This window comes from Delphinus delphis, chromosome 10, assembly GCF_949987515.2.
Source record: "Delphinus delphis chromosome 10, mDelDel1.2, whole genome shotgun sequence".
NCBI lineage: Eukaryota > Metazoa > Chordata > Mammalia > Artiodactyla > Delphinidae > Delphinus > Delphinus delphis.
In genome coordinates this window covers 49,245,925-49,263,214 of record NC_082692.2, presented here as the reverse complement: position 1 = coordinate 49,263,214, position 17,290 = coordinate 49,245,925, and the positions used below count along the sequence as shown (strand labels likewise).

Here is a 17,290-nt window from a genome sequence, read left to right as displayed (position 1 = left end):
CCAGAAGTTCATCTTCTCACCAAAAGGAACAGACTTCAATAACCCTTATCACTCCAACACAAAGGGGCAGGTCAGTCCCACAGGACACAGAATCTTCAGGTTAAGAATCCAAGCACTTAACACATATATATGGAACCTAAAAAAAAAAAAGGTTCTGAAGAACCTAGGGGCAGGACAGGAATAAAGATGCAGACATAGAGAATGGACTTGAGGACACGGGGAGGGGGAAGGGTAAGCTGGGACAAAGTGAAAGAGTGGCATGGACATATATACACTACCAAATGTAAAATAGATAGCTAGTGGGAAGCAGCTGCATGGCACAGGGAGATCAGCTCGGTGCTTTGTGACCACCTAAAGGGGTGGGATAGGGAGGGTGGGAGGGAGACGCAGGAGGGAGGGGATATGGGGATATATGTATATGTATAGCTGATTCACTTTGATATAAAGCAGAAACTAACACACCATTGTAAAGCAATTATACTCCAATAAAGATGTTAAAAAAAAAAAAGATCAAGGGTAGAGCAATGCCAAGAAATGAGGAAATGACGGCAGGTATTGCTTAATGAAAAAAAAAAAAAAAGAATCCAAGCACTGATGTCAATCCTTGTGTAATAAGGAACTCATCAAGGCATTTTTCAGTGTTTAAAAGGAAGCAAACCTGCCTAGAAGATAAATGATTCAATTTTCAGTACTGAAATGAGTACCTTATACATTTATTGTAAAATTATTCATAATGGCAAAACGGTGGCAAAAAAAAATCCGCGCCCATCGATGGGCAATACTTGCATAAAATGTGATGCAAACACACTAGAAACAATTACCCTGACAATTAACAAAAAGGACATGTCTAGTGAACTGGGGAGAATGCACAAAGTATGTTTTCCATTGAAAAAAGGAGTAAAATAACCTGCTCAGTTTGATCTCAGATACCATAGATCTGATTGTATGTTTGTATGAGCATAAAGAATGTTATAGAAGGGCACATATGATTTTTTATTAACATGTTATTTCTGAGAGTTCTTCATTGACCAGTGTGGTGTGCAGAAGAAGATTATTAATATTTTCAATATATATCTTGAGTTGTTTCACTAGATACGATTAGTCTGGATTACTTTGCAATAGAAAAATTTACTAAATGTTGAGGAATTACATATATAGAGACTATATTTTCTACAAATGGTAATAAGAGCCTTGATGCAAAAAAAGAACATGGTAGAGAAAAAAAAAATACAAAACTTCAAAACAAACATAAGAGATTCAACACAACTTGGAAAAATCAAGAGGCATCCAAACCAAAAACACAGTTTGCAGCCACAACTGGGCTATTGTTTCCATACATTCCTTAGTGAGGAAGCCTTTGAAGTTGACATCAGAATCCCATCTTATATCATCTATCGTTACTTCGGACATATCTTTATACCTGCTTAGTTAATTGTATAGGGAAACTAGAGCTTTCTTTTCCCAAAACAGGTATTTTGTCAGTCTTATTTGATCTTTGAAGTTGACTTTTCAAAATTTTGAGTTAAAAAATCCATATTGCTGTGGATATTTACATGGCATAGGGAGATAATATATGACTATTATACTCAAGATCCTCTGTCTCAAATAAGAAAAATAGACAAAAAGATGGGCCTAGCACTCAACCCATCTCCTAGCTGCGTCTTCTGAGTTCACCTCCTGATATGTCCAACTCTCCACCAACCCAAGGAAGGAAGCTGCATATACAAGCTGACAGTCTTGGCAACTGCTCAGGAATGGCCTCTCCAGTCCCCTCAAACCACCACCACTGCCATTTAGTCCTGACCTCCTTGCTTGTTCTCATCCCCAATTTCCAAATACTGGCTGTCTTTGAAATACACTTCTGTCCTTCCAAGTTGGCATGCGTTCTGATGTTCTTGCCAGCATCTTGGGAAGCAACACTTGTCAGTTTTTCTCTTCTCTCCTCTTCTCTTCTCTTTTCTCTTCCCTTCTCTTCCCTTCTCTTCTCTTCTCTTCTCTTCTCTTCTCTTCTCTTTTTTCTCCCCTTCTCTCTCTTCTCTTCCTATTGCAGTTTCTGACTTAGCTCACATGCTATCACAGTGTGTCCCATTAGCTGTGTATATAACCTAACTCTAGCCAACAGTCCCGGGGTCCTAGTGTCCCACATGCTTCAGGGGAGAAAGGTAGGGTAGGGAATGATATATCAGTTGGTATATGTAAAAGAATTTACTTTAATAAGACTTATTTATGCTATACAAAATGCCTTTTGACATAAAGCATCACAGAGGTGAAGGGAACATTCAGCAACTCTGGTTTTAAAAATCACTACCTTCAGCAACAGAGGACTGCATGAGACATACTGAACAACACGGATTAATACACACTAAAAACCTTCTGTTATGCACTCAGCCTGCACCAGGCACTCTACTGGATCCTGCGGGGCATTCAAAGATGAAGACCCTGTGGTCCTAGTCTTCAGGGGGTTCACAGACTAACTCTGAAACAAATCTGATCCTGATAAGTAAAGGTATATTTGAAAGCCAAAAATAGATTTACAACCAAGCAAGAAAAGAAAGTCAAAATCCAATCCACTCTACCTTGGAAAGAAATGGGAAAAAATAAAAAGTAATAACTAAAAAGATAGGAGGAAACTGAGAGCAAAGAGAACAAAAAGTAGGAAGAAGTTTAGGAGCTAAAGGCAGGGAGGCAAAGAAGGCAAATCCATAGCAGACAAGTTGAGGATAGGAGAAAAGGGGTGAGACAGAAAGGGCAAGGGGAGTGGAAGCTGTGAAACAGAAAGAAAAGAGTTAGTTTCCCAGGAAGGACAATCTGGGAAAGGCAGGGAGATGGAGAGGATGCAGTGTAAATGTGAGGTCACTGCAGACAGACATCCTAAAGGAATAAGGATGGAGAAGTGAGTAAAATGAACTTGGCAGAAAAGACAGATCATGAATAATAATAACAATAATAGCTAACTTTTCTTGGACCTCTATTGACCTAAACTGCAATGACCATGTTGAAATCTAGACACTCGTTCACCAGGACCCACCCTCTAACATATGAATGTGCTGAGAGTCAGGGTACTTAAGCACGACTGCATTCATATCTTCAATTCAACAGTTCTGTGGATCCCTGGGCACATCAGTGGCCCTTAAACATCACTGCCATCTGTTTAGCATTGTACAATTCTTATGCCAATACTGCTTTGCTGGTTTTATAACTTATTCTATTGGATTACCCCACTCAAAGCCAGATCCTTTCTACATAGAACAACAGAGCTTCACTCATGATTATATTTTTGAGCAGATAAAAATTTTATATGAATATTTTATACATAGAAATTTCAAATACGTGTAAAAATTTTATTTCAATATTCTTCTAAAAAACACCCTTGTTTCCAGTCAAAAACAATATGGCTTTTATCCAGGTCGTCGGTAGGAACGAGTGATGGGTAAACCAGAACAAGAAAAGCAGGTGCTGGAAGTTATCAAGTGCATTGATATGTGGAAGCAGAACAAAGCACTAAGCTGTCCTAGAACAAAGCACTAAGCTGTCCTCAGAAGCATTGAATTTTTTACTTTTTCACAAGACACCAAAAGTCTCAACTATATGACTCCTCCAAATCAAGTTCTATATTCACATCAAAGTTTTTCCCGAAGATGGTTCTTTGATTCCTAAACTATCACTTCCTTTGCAAACAGCTCTTATCCTTTGCCTTTGGAAAGAAAAATAGTCAAATTCCAGACATTTTCAAAAATAAATTAGAACTTGATAACATTAGCCTCTTATTTTCTCTTTCTTCTTTTCTTTGTTTTATCTTTCTTGGTGCTTCTCCTAAATCACTTGTAAAATTAAAATCATGGAACTGCCATTTTTTTCTACCATGCTATTGACAGCCTCATCATTACAAGCTTTGAGGATCATTAGAATTTCCACAATATAAACAATAAACAATGAAATTGGGGAAAAATTAGAGTCAATCTATCAATAAGATTTCTAAAAAATTCTATCAAGAATAACGGAGGAAAAAGAATATATATATAGTTTGCATAATACATTATCAATATATCTCAGATCATGGGAAGATACTACATTTTTGAAAGAAAGTAAAAGTTATTAGTCATCTGTATTTTGGTGAGACTCGTCCCCTTTTGCCATCAGCTAGCAGCAAAAAACTTATTAGACCTGAAAAGAATGAGTATATGTCTCCTTAAGACCACTTTGCCTCTCCATATTTCTCAGTGGTCATTTAGCCTCAGAGAAAATCAGAACCATCGAAACAATTCTTAAAGTTTCCAGAAATGTGTGTGTGTGTGTGTGTTTTATGTTTGTGAAAGAGAAATCAAAGCTTATTCATTGAATCTGCTGATGAAATTTGGTGAGATCTGGCTAGAGGGCTGGGAAGGAAAACTGAGTAATTAGGAGGAGAATCAAAACATTGGGTGATTATGAGAATTCTCCCTTCAAGATTGTGGGAGGGGAGGGAGTTTTCGGGTGTGAGCATATGCAGGGGTCTAAAGAGACAGAGAAAAGTCCTTCTTGACTGAGGTGGGGGGAGAAGGCCATGCTCTGGACCAGGCATCCTTGTTTTCTTATATTACTGAAAATAATAAAAATCAGAATAAAAATGAAGGAAGCATTGTGCTTGGCTTAAGGCTAGAGAAGCAGTATCTTCAGGGTGCTCACCCACTTGTGAAAGTCATGGTGGGTCTGACTGGGGTGTGCATATGTGCAGACATGTCTGCTCTCAGAGGCACACAGATGTTGCAGGGTTGACAGGGACCTCTGGAAACCAAGAGAAGTCATCCAAGGTGAATAATCATGGACTTGGGGAACAGGAGGAGGTGGCCGTTTTAATACGTGTAAAAAAACCCATGACCCTATTTAGAAACAGAAGAATTTAGAAAGATTATGCCATAAAATAACTACTGTGCCAGGAACTTGCCTCCTGCTTGGACCCTAAGCTGAGAGCCCAGGGAAACACCTGTTACAGTCAAGCTCTTTTTCTTGCCAATTGGTAAACAATTCTACCAATTGCACAATGAAAAAATTCTGTGAACCTGGCACCCAGATCTGGAACTCTCAATTGCTCTCACCACCAAAGGTCAATCCAATGTATCTGCTTGTGACATATTTTAGCCAAAGAATGTTAATGACATTTTCCAATACACTGTGCTGTTCTAACACATGTCCCACCCTGGAAATTTGGGATTACTAAAATACAGAGATATCTTGAATGCCAAAATGTCACAGTAGGTAGAGATATGGCCAGCTTTCCAGGCTCTCCGACCACTTTAGGGACCCACAAAAGCACTGACAAGATGAGAAAAATGTATTGCCTCCAAACAAAAAAGAAACCTGTGAAACCAAATTTAGCAAACGTTTGTTTCTACAAAGCATAATACATTGCCAACTTTATTCATTGTTCTATTTAGTAGAGACCGAAATAATATTTCTTTGTACCTCAAGAAGATCTGTAGATTAGATTTTTTTCATTTTGCAAGAACACCTACATATACAAGATGGTAAGTGCACATAAATTCACAAGCACACATAAATGAATTTACTGGTACTCAGAGAGTTTTAGTGGCAAAATAATAAAAACTCTTCCCATATTTTATTACAAAAAATATAATTTGATGTGGAATATGAGTACACTTTAATATGTTTAATATATTTGTTGAGAAGTGGGAGGCCCCTAAAGTGTTCAGAAAATATGGAAGTTTTAGAATGACCCTTTACTTCTCCCATTGTTAAAGGACATCGCTAAATTTGGAGGAAAATTCTTCCCTGTTCATGGATAAACAACAAGGTCCTATTGTATAACACAGGGAACTATATTCAGTGTCCTGTAACAAACCATAATGGAAAAGAATGTGAAAAAGAATATACATATGTATAACTGAATCACTTTGCTGTACAGGTGAAATTAATACAACCTTGTAAATCAACTATACTTCAATAAAAAAGTTTAAAAGATCAGAATTCTTCCCTGTTCACTGACCTATTCCCTTGTACTTTTTCCTCAACTTTTTTGTGTTTAACTTCAACAAAGTTAAACACAAGAACAAGCCAGAAAGGGAAAATTCCCTGTTGCTAACATAAGTCCAGTTGTCCTAACAGATGAATAATAAAGTGTAAAGTCAATGGTTAACTTTTTGGAATAAATTGAGAAAAGAACATCAGAAATTTATTCTTTTCCGATTTCCCTGCCTACCTAGATTACAACACAACATCCTTACTTCTGAAGGCACAGTCTCGACTGGTATGCCTGGCAATGGACAAGAGACCGAGGGGCCGAAAGCCAAGACCAAGGCTAACACAGGAGCTATCACAACCCTTCAAGGGACTAGCATCAAGCTAAAAATAATCTGCTTCTCTCATCTCTCAAGAAGAAATTCAACATCATGGGTATGTCATATGGTTTTCTTGTATGATATCCCTGAAAACAGTCTGAAATTTTCTTCCAAGCTTTGTACACACTTCTTCAAATACTTCATCTACTCAAAACTATTTGGGGGACTTCCCTGGTGGTCCAGTGGCTAAGACTCTGTGCTCCCAATGCAGGGGGCCCGGGTTCAATCCCTAGTCAGGGAACTAGATCCCACATGCCACAACTGAAGATCCTGCGTGCTGCAACTAAAATATGCTGCATGCCACAACTAAGACCCAGCATAGCTAAAGAAAGAAAGAAAGAAAGAAAGATTTTAAAAAACTATTTGGGACTTTAAAAGTATATTTGCTTAAAAATGCAAAAATAAAGAAAGAGAGAAAAAATGTATATTCGCTTGAATTTTAAGTTACCTTAGTTCTAAGTTATATCCAGGATGCCACCATCCAATCTGTGTGAATAAGTTTTAAAAGTGGCAACCTGAGTTTACAGTCATCAGTAATAGCCTCAAATATGACTTGTATACATAAGAAAACCTTTTAAGAAATCTTAAACCGTTCCAGAAAACCAGATAGCATTCTGTTTCCCATTTTCCTTTTCACTAAATTGTCACCAATCAGAAATATGACTATGATAAATAGCAGTCCCTAGATAAAAATAGGAAGACTTCTCCAAAATTCTCGTTAAATTCTATACATGATCCATATTCAGCTTGAAAACCACCAGTTAAGAATGAGATAAACAGAAGGTCACCTGCATCTGGGCAATACATGACAATTTCTTAACCCTAAGGTATAATGATAAGAAAAATAATTCTAGAAAAAGTTAAAAATCAGCTCCCCAAAACACTTACTACCAATATTTAGAATATCATGAGATTTATTTTACTTCTATCATGCCTTACTTTCCACACAACAGGAAAGGATATTATCAGGGTTGCCTTGACTGTGTATGTAGTCTAGTTTATTTCTGGTATTTGTTAGTCATTCATAAAAACAAAATTCAGGGTTCCATTTACTTTCATTAATTCAGGTAACAGGGGCTTTGAGGAGGACCAAGAAGAGTACCTAGTGAGAAAGAGAGGAAAAGAGAATGTTTTTGTTTATGTGTCCTGGAGAAGATATTATTTTTCTCCTACAATACCATGCACTCTGGTTACTAGAGTATTTTTTCCCTGCTCTTTAAAGGTTACTATTCAGAAATTCAGGGATTTGAAGGTTTTGCAAACTCCAGTCAAAATAGCATTTCATCTATCAATTGTTATTTCCACATGTACACGAACTCTTAGATTCATTCATGAAACTAGGGCTGTCGGGATCTTTTTTTTTTAATTTATTTTATTTAATTCATTTTTTTTTTGCGGTACACGGGCCTCTCACTGTTGTGGCCTCTCCCGCTGCGGAGCACAGGCTCCAGACTTGCAGGCTCAGCGTCCATGGCTCACGGGCCCAGCCGCTCCGCGGCATGTGGGATCTTCGCGGACCGGGGCACGAACCGTGTCCCCTGCATCGGCAGGCGGACTCTCAACCACTGCGCCACCAGGGAAGCTCGGGCTGTTAGGATCTCAATGAGATCAACTGGTTTAGCCAAACACATGCATCACTATTCAGCTCTTACGCCACCTGGAGAGAGCAAGTCTTCGCATAAGGCCTAATTTTACCCACTCAAGGAAGAAAACTTGAACCACGACAAAGCCAGCAATGATGATTAAAGAGTGCCTGTCACTTGGCCTCACCCGTGGGAGCTGCTCTCCACCCAATCCTGGGTAATGGGGGTGTTTCTCTGGGTGCCCTGGATTTAGATGTGGTGAAGGATGCAGACAGTTTCATGTGTCAAGCCTCCAGAGTCGTCAAAGCAGTGCTTGATCTGCTCTGTAGAAAGCGCTGAGGACCCGAACAAAAACTCATCAGTGGCACAAATCCAAGGTCATCTCCCAAATATCCCTAATATATCAAAGCAGCCTCATCCATCTCAAAGCAAGAGTCACAAATGCTAAGCCTGGAAGGGATCTTAGGGAACCTGTCCTAGAAACTAACTCACTGACACACAAATCAGAGAATTCTCCCAAAGAAAAGCAGAATGAATGTCTTATAATTTACTCTCCATCCACTAGAAATTGGATGTATATTAGAGGTTGATGTTCTGAGCAGCAAAACTTCATTCAGATATCTGATTCTACATGGTATATAGTTCCTGACCAATAAAGCTACATGGAAAAATAAAGTTATGTGAACAAATTCTCTGCCAATATCAACTTGAAAAAGAAAAATTCAAAACCAAAACAAACAGAATCCAACTTACCTCGGTCCACACCTCTCCTTGCCTTTTGAAAATTGCTTTCGAATGTTTGAAATCTGAAAATAAAGAGCCAATTCTATAGGCTTTTTCAAGGCCCTGAAAATGATCACTTAGTAAAAAATCTTTTATTAGTATTAGTAACCCTATAGAATGATAATCTCTAGAAGATAAGAGATTATAGTTTTCATGAACAGTCTTTCAAAAACACTGTAGTTAAAGCCTCTTTACTATAACATCCCTGCTAAAGAAAAAGAAACAAAAGTTGTCTCCTTGTGTGACTATGTAATTTTTAACACTAGCAACAAAATTTTCATATTCATACCAAACTGAATATCATATTCTCAAACATCTTAAAAAAGAATCACACTGCCACCTATTTTGCTCTAAGTCACTGATCCTTACCATGTATCACTCTTTTGTTTAGGGATAAATGGCCTGAAGGTTTTCTTACAATAGTTCCATAGATTAAAGTAGCAAAGAAACAGAGAAGAAAACCATTTATAATTTCAAAACAGAAAGGAAAAACTTCACTTTTACTTTTTGAATGTGTGCTTCATGGGAATAACTTTCATCTTTCCATCTGTATTTCTTTCAGATCCATTCAGTAACTATGAGTTTTGCAATGAAATGGCATTCCATATTTAAAATAAAAATTGGTATTTTATGTTGGTTTCCGTTTTCAAATAGCATATTTTTAATCACATCCAAGATAGTTCAGCATTTTTCCACTACTGCCAAAAATAGCAACACGTACCCTCAACACAACGTATCATAACATATCCTCAACAACACACGTATCACCACACACATTTCTGCTCTTGGGCTCCCCTCAGCCCCATCTGTACTCTTGCTGCGAACAGCTATAGCATAAAAATGTCTCTTCTCACATGCTTTTGATATTACACTATTTAATCACATACAGCTGTGGCTTATGAGGCTGTTACAAAACACAATTTTAATGTAGTACTTGAAGTCAATTTTGGATAAACATCAACCATTTACTCTGAATAAGAAGTCCAACACTCCAAAGATTTTCTTTTAAAGGAAAACCCTGGTTTTCTTAGAATTTGGCATGGGCATCATTGTGACTGAGACTTCTCTCTGCCAAAGAGACTGATAATGTCAAAAAGGATTGTGTAAATCATATTAGTGCAAAAACGAAGCTTTCCATAATTCCTGGAGCCAGAAAGACCTGGAATGATGTGCATCCTTCCTTCTCTTTGGCCTCTTCCTTCACGTGGCCCCTACCTCCAGCCCTCAAATACATTTTAGTACTTCATGGAAATAGGTTTGAGTTATAATTCTGTTTTTCTTTTTCCAAATTGAGAGAAAGTGAAAGGAAAATGTGTTGGAAAGATACTGTTCAAAGAAATATACACAGTGTTTCCCTTAAGTTTGGAATTATTCTGGGAAAAAAAAAAAAAAGCATGAACTTTTTACATTTCTACTCCTTTTAGTAGGCACCAAACTTAGTGTTGTGAAAACAATGACGACATTAGAGAAAGAAAATCCCAATGCAAACAAAGATTTGGAGGAGTAAAGAAAAAAAACCAAATTGAAAAGGCAAGGTAGCCTCTTGTTTCTCTGTTTCTCTCATTTAAAACCAATTAAAATAGTACACATTCTAACAGGAGATAAGATCGATCATCATTTCATGCTATCATATAATCCCCCTGCAGTGAAAGAAATATGTGGAGTTATTCCTAAAAATTCTCTTGCTGTAAGATTTTTAGAAAACTGGTTTTATATGTTTCAGTCCTTCAAAGGAAAACAGTACCTGGAAGTTTTCAAGGCTGAAACATACAAAACTGGTTGGTAACTGGCAAGTTACCAACTCTGACTATCAATGCAAATCTGAGGCAGGAAGTACTAAGGAAATTCTAAACTCATTCCCTCCCTCTGCAAGATTTTCTACATTTTCATGTGCGAGGAATGTGTGAAGGGTTGTTTTGTTTTGCTTTTGTAGGACCTGTACATTCACATCTTTAAGAATATCCTTGGCCCCCCGGGGAGGCTCCCTCTTCCTTTGCAGGGCGCCCTGGGCTTGTGTTTTCAAGTGTCTGCTCTTTTCATGGCACAACTGGGGTCCAGCTAGACATTTAGAGCCGGGCGGCTGTCCAGCTGCAGATGGCTGGAAATTCAGCCTGAAATCAGTGTGCTGGTGATGAATTACTCCTCCACCTGACCCCAACTTCACACCAGGCTCTGAACAGAATTTGAGTACCACCAGCCAGGGAGACCTGGACAGGGTTCCATGGTCTGAACCCCTTTCTTCAAGGTCTTCTGAGGAAGCAGATGGCCAAAGAAGGGCAGGCAGCAGACTGATGAAAAAGCAGAGTGATTAGAAACTGCACTGAACTGGGAGAAATAGAGTGATCTGGCAAGGGCGTGGAAAGGAAGAAAAGACAAACTTGCTGTGTGCGCTTGGGTGAGTTTTAAGTTTCATGAAGATGACTAAAGTTTTCTAAATATCACATATGAGAGAAATATCTATTTCTCAACTGCAAAATATCAACTCACCAGGCTGTGACCACGTTTTACTCTTTAGCTTTCCCAGTTCAACTCATTTGTTTTTCAAAAAAAACACCCCCAAAGTACCTCGAATTCAGATTGAAATTCACCCTGGGTCTCATAATGCAATAGCAACAGGTTGGTTATTTGGAATGGGCTGTAACAAAATTCTTGAGAAATATTATGTTACAACTTAAGCAAACATCATTACATATATTATCATTAAGCTAAGAAACTATTTTTTGATCTCCTTTCTCTAAAACTTGCTGATTATTATGGGTGGCTTTTCCAACAGCAAATTCGTTTTGATGAAACTCTTTTTTTAAAATCCAGTTATGTCTCTTATTGAAATATTATGACATGTCACCAAAATTTCTTCATTACTTCTAAATAAAAGTAATGTTCTTTTTAGAAATTGCTTCTTTGGCTAGGAAAACAAAATCGGTCAAAAGGAAGATTGACAAGTGACAACTTTGAATGTGAGGTCTGGGAGAGTAAGCATGTTATACCCACATTACTACAAGGTACAACAGCTACAAGTCAGCCATGGGTTTTCCTTTTATTTGACTTACCCATACATTTTTCTAATATAACATTTTAAGCATCTGGAAATTTTTTCAAAGAAACAAAAGCATAAATATCTTATTTCTATTTTTTTTTTCTTTTGAAGCAACAAAGTGAAGAGATTGGTTCTAATGTGATGGGTAATAAGGGGAGCAGAGAAAGCAGGGAAGTGTCACAAGTTTTTCTAAAACTTAAATTGCATTTGAGGAAATGGAAGACAGTTGCATTTATTTCAAAATCCGTTTTCATTTTGTTTTATCATAAGAAAATAGCAGCTGCATTTAACACACATATTTAGGTAGAAAGAGAAGGCTCAGTATTTTGGCATTTTCTGAATGAATACAATAATAAACATCCCATGAAGATTTTCCAACCCAAACTAATGTCAGCAAATAGCTTTCGTGGGTGAGTTAAAAACACCTGAATTTAGAGAACAGTTTAAGGCACGGTATCACCAGAATATGATTTTTGTTGTCAACCACAGAATTCTATTTTTATCAACCATAAATATTCTTTACATATTAGCATCATTTTAAAAAGCAATGATTTTAAAATTGGATTAAAACTACAAGCCAAGGCTGGAAGGACAGTGGATTTTATGGAATTCCACCTAGGCTTAGCAAATAAATCTAAGCAGCATGCATTTCCTTCAAAATTACTCTACGTTATATTTTGAGATATAAGTGTAAAAGGAGCAGAAAGTGCTACTGAAACAACCCGGTTGTTTTCATGCTATGCTGGGGTGTGATGAGACTTTATTATACAGTGTGAATGCTGTCAGAAAGTTCCCATATTTTAAAATATTGCACATTGACCCTTCCTCCCATTCCCTGAGTGCCTAAGTTCCCAAACAGGGCACATTTTCATATCTTCAGCTTCCAGGAATGTCATTAATGTCTGTCATTTCAGAGCCACTGTAATGATATTTGACAACTTCACAGCACTGTCGAAATTTTACAACGTAATAATCAATATGAACTACCATGATAGCCAAAGTAGCTGATCTTGTACTCCCTACCACCCTGATCTGATTACCCAAATATCAGCTGAGGTCGCCTAATGGATCTAACTTCTTTAAAAATGTTCCAGAAGTTGATGGCTTTGACTAGCTTGAAAGTAACAAGATCCAGATGCTGCCTGTCTACACAACACTAAACTACATAGGACCCCAAAACAGATTTATTTTTAAATTCCCTCTCTATTTTTCTAGCTCTCTTTTCCCTCAACACCCCATGTTTCCTCTTTACCCCAAACAACACACACACACACACACACACACACACACACACACACACACAAACTTCCCACCAGTGTAGCTGGTCCTGTGTCTTTAATATAACGTGCCTGACATTATTTCCTGCTAGCAATAGGTTAAAAGAAATCTCAAACCAAAAAGCAATTATTCCATTCATTTTGATCTAAAGTTTCTTTTCTGAATAGACTTCATCGGAGAAAACGAGAACCAAAAAGAAAGCATGAATTTTGAAACATTTGGGAAAATTTAGCCAAATGACTAAAGGGGATGGAATGTGCAATATTTTTCATGCAACCTTTGTTTGTTGTTTCTGTTTCTTTGGGGGATGAGAAATGACTATAAATTTCTCCTTTTAACTTGTCCTTGCTTTGCCATTTCTTTGAGGAAGGCAGGCAGCCGTTCTCTTCCCAATCCCCCAAAGAGTTAAAACTCTAGCCACTGGAGCAGGCGGGCTGGTCTATTTATTTCAGCAGCAGCCCAAACTAAATGCTCACAAAGGCAAAAAGCAGTGTGAGTCGACCTTGGAGGGGCAGGGCAAATTGTAAAGCGACTGAGAAAGGAAAGGAAAAAAAGAACAATCTTTAATATAATACTGAAAGTCTGCTGCCTGATCTGGTTTACAAATCAGCATTGTTTGGTGAGAGAGAATAAATGAGAGCTAACTACGGCATGAATTACCAAACCCAAATCACAGCACCCAGTCCTGGTGACAGCACAGATCACTCAGGCATGCCTTGTTCACTCCTGGCGTATTTACCAAGAACACGGTAGAGTCTGGCTAATGCAATATAAAATAATATCATCCATAAAGGAATACAATCCATGCATTCAAGGGGGAACAACCAACATTTTCCCCTGAAATTAAGTCCGATGTAATTGACAAATTGGAGCAGAGATTTCACACCTGAGAGTCTTCCATGTCTGAACTGCAGGATAAAGTTCATGATTGGCATGACCCACTGTTCAGTGACGTGGTCTTGCCACTGGCCCCCTCATGATCATTTGAGCACACACATAAAGCCTAAAGTATTTAACCAATTCATGTCCAATTATCATCAGTATATTTCATCGTTTTTCAAGACCCAGGCCTCCTGATGGCAGCCAACATCTAGCTTCTAAAAGTAAAGAACATCTATTGTAAAGCTCCTAAATTCACTCTCTAGCATCCTGATCATCCTCAGTATAAAATAAGGCCATAGAACACACAAAAATGTACCCAAGCAAACTCTAAGAGACTTGAATTAGTTACCGTGTACCTTCCCACACCCGTCTTTCATGCTACACTCAGCGGTTAAAAGTTTGAGTCGCCCCCACCCCGGCGTGTGCTATCCAGTGGGAAAAAACCTTTTAGAGCCACAAACAAAGAACAGCTCACCAGAAAAGCCCCTGAAATTGTATTCTTGTGCCTGATCATCACTGTTATGATCTCCTTTTTAACAACCCTGCCCATCGGCCAAGGACTTGACGGATATCAGGAACACCTAGGCAGCCAAATAACAACAAAGGAACTCAAGTAAAACTATTATCTCTTCTTAAAGAGAAAGCACCAGTTCCAGGCTTGCTTTCTTCTTATATCCTTCTCTGCTTCATTAACTCCATTGCTATGTTACTAATTTCAAAGAAGCAGGAAGAGGTGATGGGGTAAGGGGAGGGAGGTGGTAAATAATAATTCCCATGCCTGTCTGTTTCCCATCCCAAGTTCAGAAGGACACCCCACTGCTGCCAGACTGTGGAGCGAGCCATACCTTGGTTTGGAGATAATGAGGATAGTAGTAAGTGTACTGGGGGTACATTTGTGGCTGATCCAGGCGTTTGCCCATGTAGCTGGAATCTCTATCTCCGAGGCAGGGAACTGGATGACAGGGTATGTGCCCCAGGCCGAGCTTCCTCTGGAACCACTATTCCTGACAGTCCCGATGACTGATGAGGCTTCGGAGAGTCTTCCACCACTCACTAGTTCCAACACAGCAAGAATTTTAAAAAGAAACACACCAAAAAAAGAGGGAGGTGGGGGATTTGTAGGAAAACCCCCACACAGCCTCCCCAGCTCTCGCCTGGGGTCCACTTGGGATGAGGCAGTTTGTTCTCTACCCGGCTGTCCGTAGTGATGTCAATTGCCAACGTTTGTAAAGGAAAAAAAAAAAAAAAAAAAAAATCAAAGTCCTTTTAGCACAACTCGGAAATCTTGCAGATCAGCTTCCTGTCTCCTGTGTGTCTCTTTCCCCACCTTAAAGAAAACGAAAAAAAAAAAAAAGAAAGAAAAAGAAAAAAGAAAAGGGGAGAGGGAAGAAAGAAAAAGAAAGGGGAAAAGAAAAACTAAAAAAAAAAAAAAACCTCTCACAGCTCAGTTGCTGCTGTGTCCCTCCCAGAGTGACATGGTGTTCGGTGCTTGTCCTGTCCTTTCATTCACGTCCCCTCCTTCCAGCCAGTGGGTGGGACCCGGAGAGCCCCTCCAGGGAGCAGCGTACGCAGTCCAGAAGGCTGCAGTCTTTCCTCCAAGAAAAAAAAAAAAGGCTGCTTCAACCCCTGCTGCAAGCAAAGTTCCGATTCCCTCTACTGGCTATCTCGAATAGCAAAGCGGTTTTTGCAGCAAAGCTGCTGCCGCTGCCGCTGATCCCGGGGAACTCAAATGTGGGCGGCGGATGATTCCTTATCCTTCCCTCCATCAACCCCGCACAAGAGCTGCCTTCTTTGCTTTGCTTGCCAAGTTTCAAGGTAAGCCACACTGAGAAACAAAACACAGCAGACCCCGGGAGGGACAGGAGGACGAAGGGAGGAAGGGAGAGAAAGGAAAAAATCAAGGCAGACGGGCTAAGCTTGCTGGTGAAAATGGAAAAAGTGTGTCCCGGATGCTTTCAAAACCTGTGAACGCACTAAAGCCGAAGGAATCCAAGACCTGCTTTAGAAACTAACCTTTTACTTCTCGGAGAACGTGGAGGATGGTAAGTACTGAAGAAATGTTGTAGTCTACTCCAGGACTGCTCGTAACAAGCCAGGCATCATCAGATCACAATCAGCAACTTATCACAGCAGAAATAATCAATCTGATCATTACATCCATTTTGTAAAAATCTAAAGAGGTGTCCCCTTCGGTTTATGATCGTCTTGATAAATAAAATCACTGTTTCTCTCACTGTCTATCTCTTTATGATTCATGGAGGCTTTAATCACTTTCCTGACATCATCATACACAAACACAAAGAACAAAAATCATAATCACTTGGCAGGGTGTTTCTCCACCAATAATAAGTAGTATTCTGACGTGTCTATCAGCTGCTACATTATAATACAGATTGTTTCAGAGGAAATATATTTCCTTAAAGGGTCCCTTTTCAAGGCAGGCGAGGCTAAAATTAGACGTTCCAGCTGTGTTTTGCTGAGGGCTCACGCATGCCCAGAGCGTGGGCAGACCAGCACTGAACTCCTCTCGACTTTGTCAAGTCGGCTGTATTCTCCCCAGCCCAGAGTTGCCTTTTCAGATGAAAGGTTCCCGGTACAAATCCAGCTTCCTAGGCAAGAAGACCAGAGAATGCGGTCCCATGTACAAGCCCTACTACCCCTGGGGCAATGGGCTTCCCGCAGGGGTCTGGTTCCTGGGAGCCCTGTGAGTGCAGGTAGGTTCCTTGGAGACAGATCAGGATGGTGGGCACACAGTTTTATGTTTGACTTTTGACAAGAATGACGATCGGAAGGAAGGAAGGGGAGAGGGTGGAGAGTAGGAGGTAGAAGCCCTGTCACTGAGAAAATTAAATCAAGTCTGCCAATGTTTATGTGTTCTTCTGGGACTCAGAGTTCTCATCTAGAAAATGGAACTACTTCCAACTTACCTAGCTGGAGAGAGTCAACTGAATCAGATACTAAATAAAAATCACATTGATTTTAAAATTCTTTGCAGCATCTCACTACTCAGACAATAGAGTGCTGACTTTTGGTATACTTTTCAAGTCACGTACAAACCTAACTTTCTTCTCCAGAGGTAGGCAGTAGACCCTGTCCCCCATGTCTGATGCCTGAGTGACACTGCCCTGCTTTCAGGTCTGGGCTGTGCTCTCAGGGCCTTCGGTCATCCCCTCTGCCAGGGGGGCTCTCCCAGACCCACCTTCAGCAGATCCTCCAGCCCGCCCTTTGGTCTCAGCACCACCCACACCCAGTGGCTTCCTATGCACTCTGGCTTTCCCACAGCACCTCGTATTTACCCTAATATAATGCTCATCCTATGTCACTACCTATGAATTGCCTGTTTTCTCTACGATGCTCTAAAAGCATCAGGAAAAGCAGGAAAGGAGGAGGTC

At 39.5% G+C, this 17,290-nt stretch overlaps 1 protein-coding gene across 3 annotated transcripts in view; it reads right to left on the bottom strand.

The window, feature by feature from the left end:
* Positions 1-15,623, bottom strand: part of RBMS3 (RNA binding motif single stranded interacting protein 3) — a 714,611-nt gene extending 698,988 nt beyond the window's left edge. For all 3 annotated transcript variants that reach the window (XM_060022086.1, XM_060022083.1, XM_060022084.1), the window contains exon 1: positions 14,744-15,623. In XM_060022086.1, the coding sequence (XP_059878069.1) occupies positions 14,744-14,818 (75 nt within the window). In that variant the 5' untranslated portion in view covers positions 14,819-15,623. The remainder of the gene's footprint in view (positions 1-14,743) is intronic.
* Between the last annotated feature and the right edge of the window lie 1,667 nt (positions 15,624-17,290).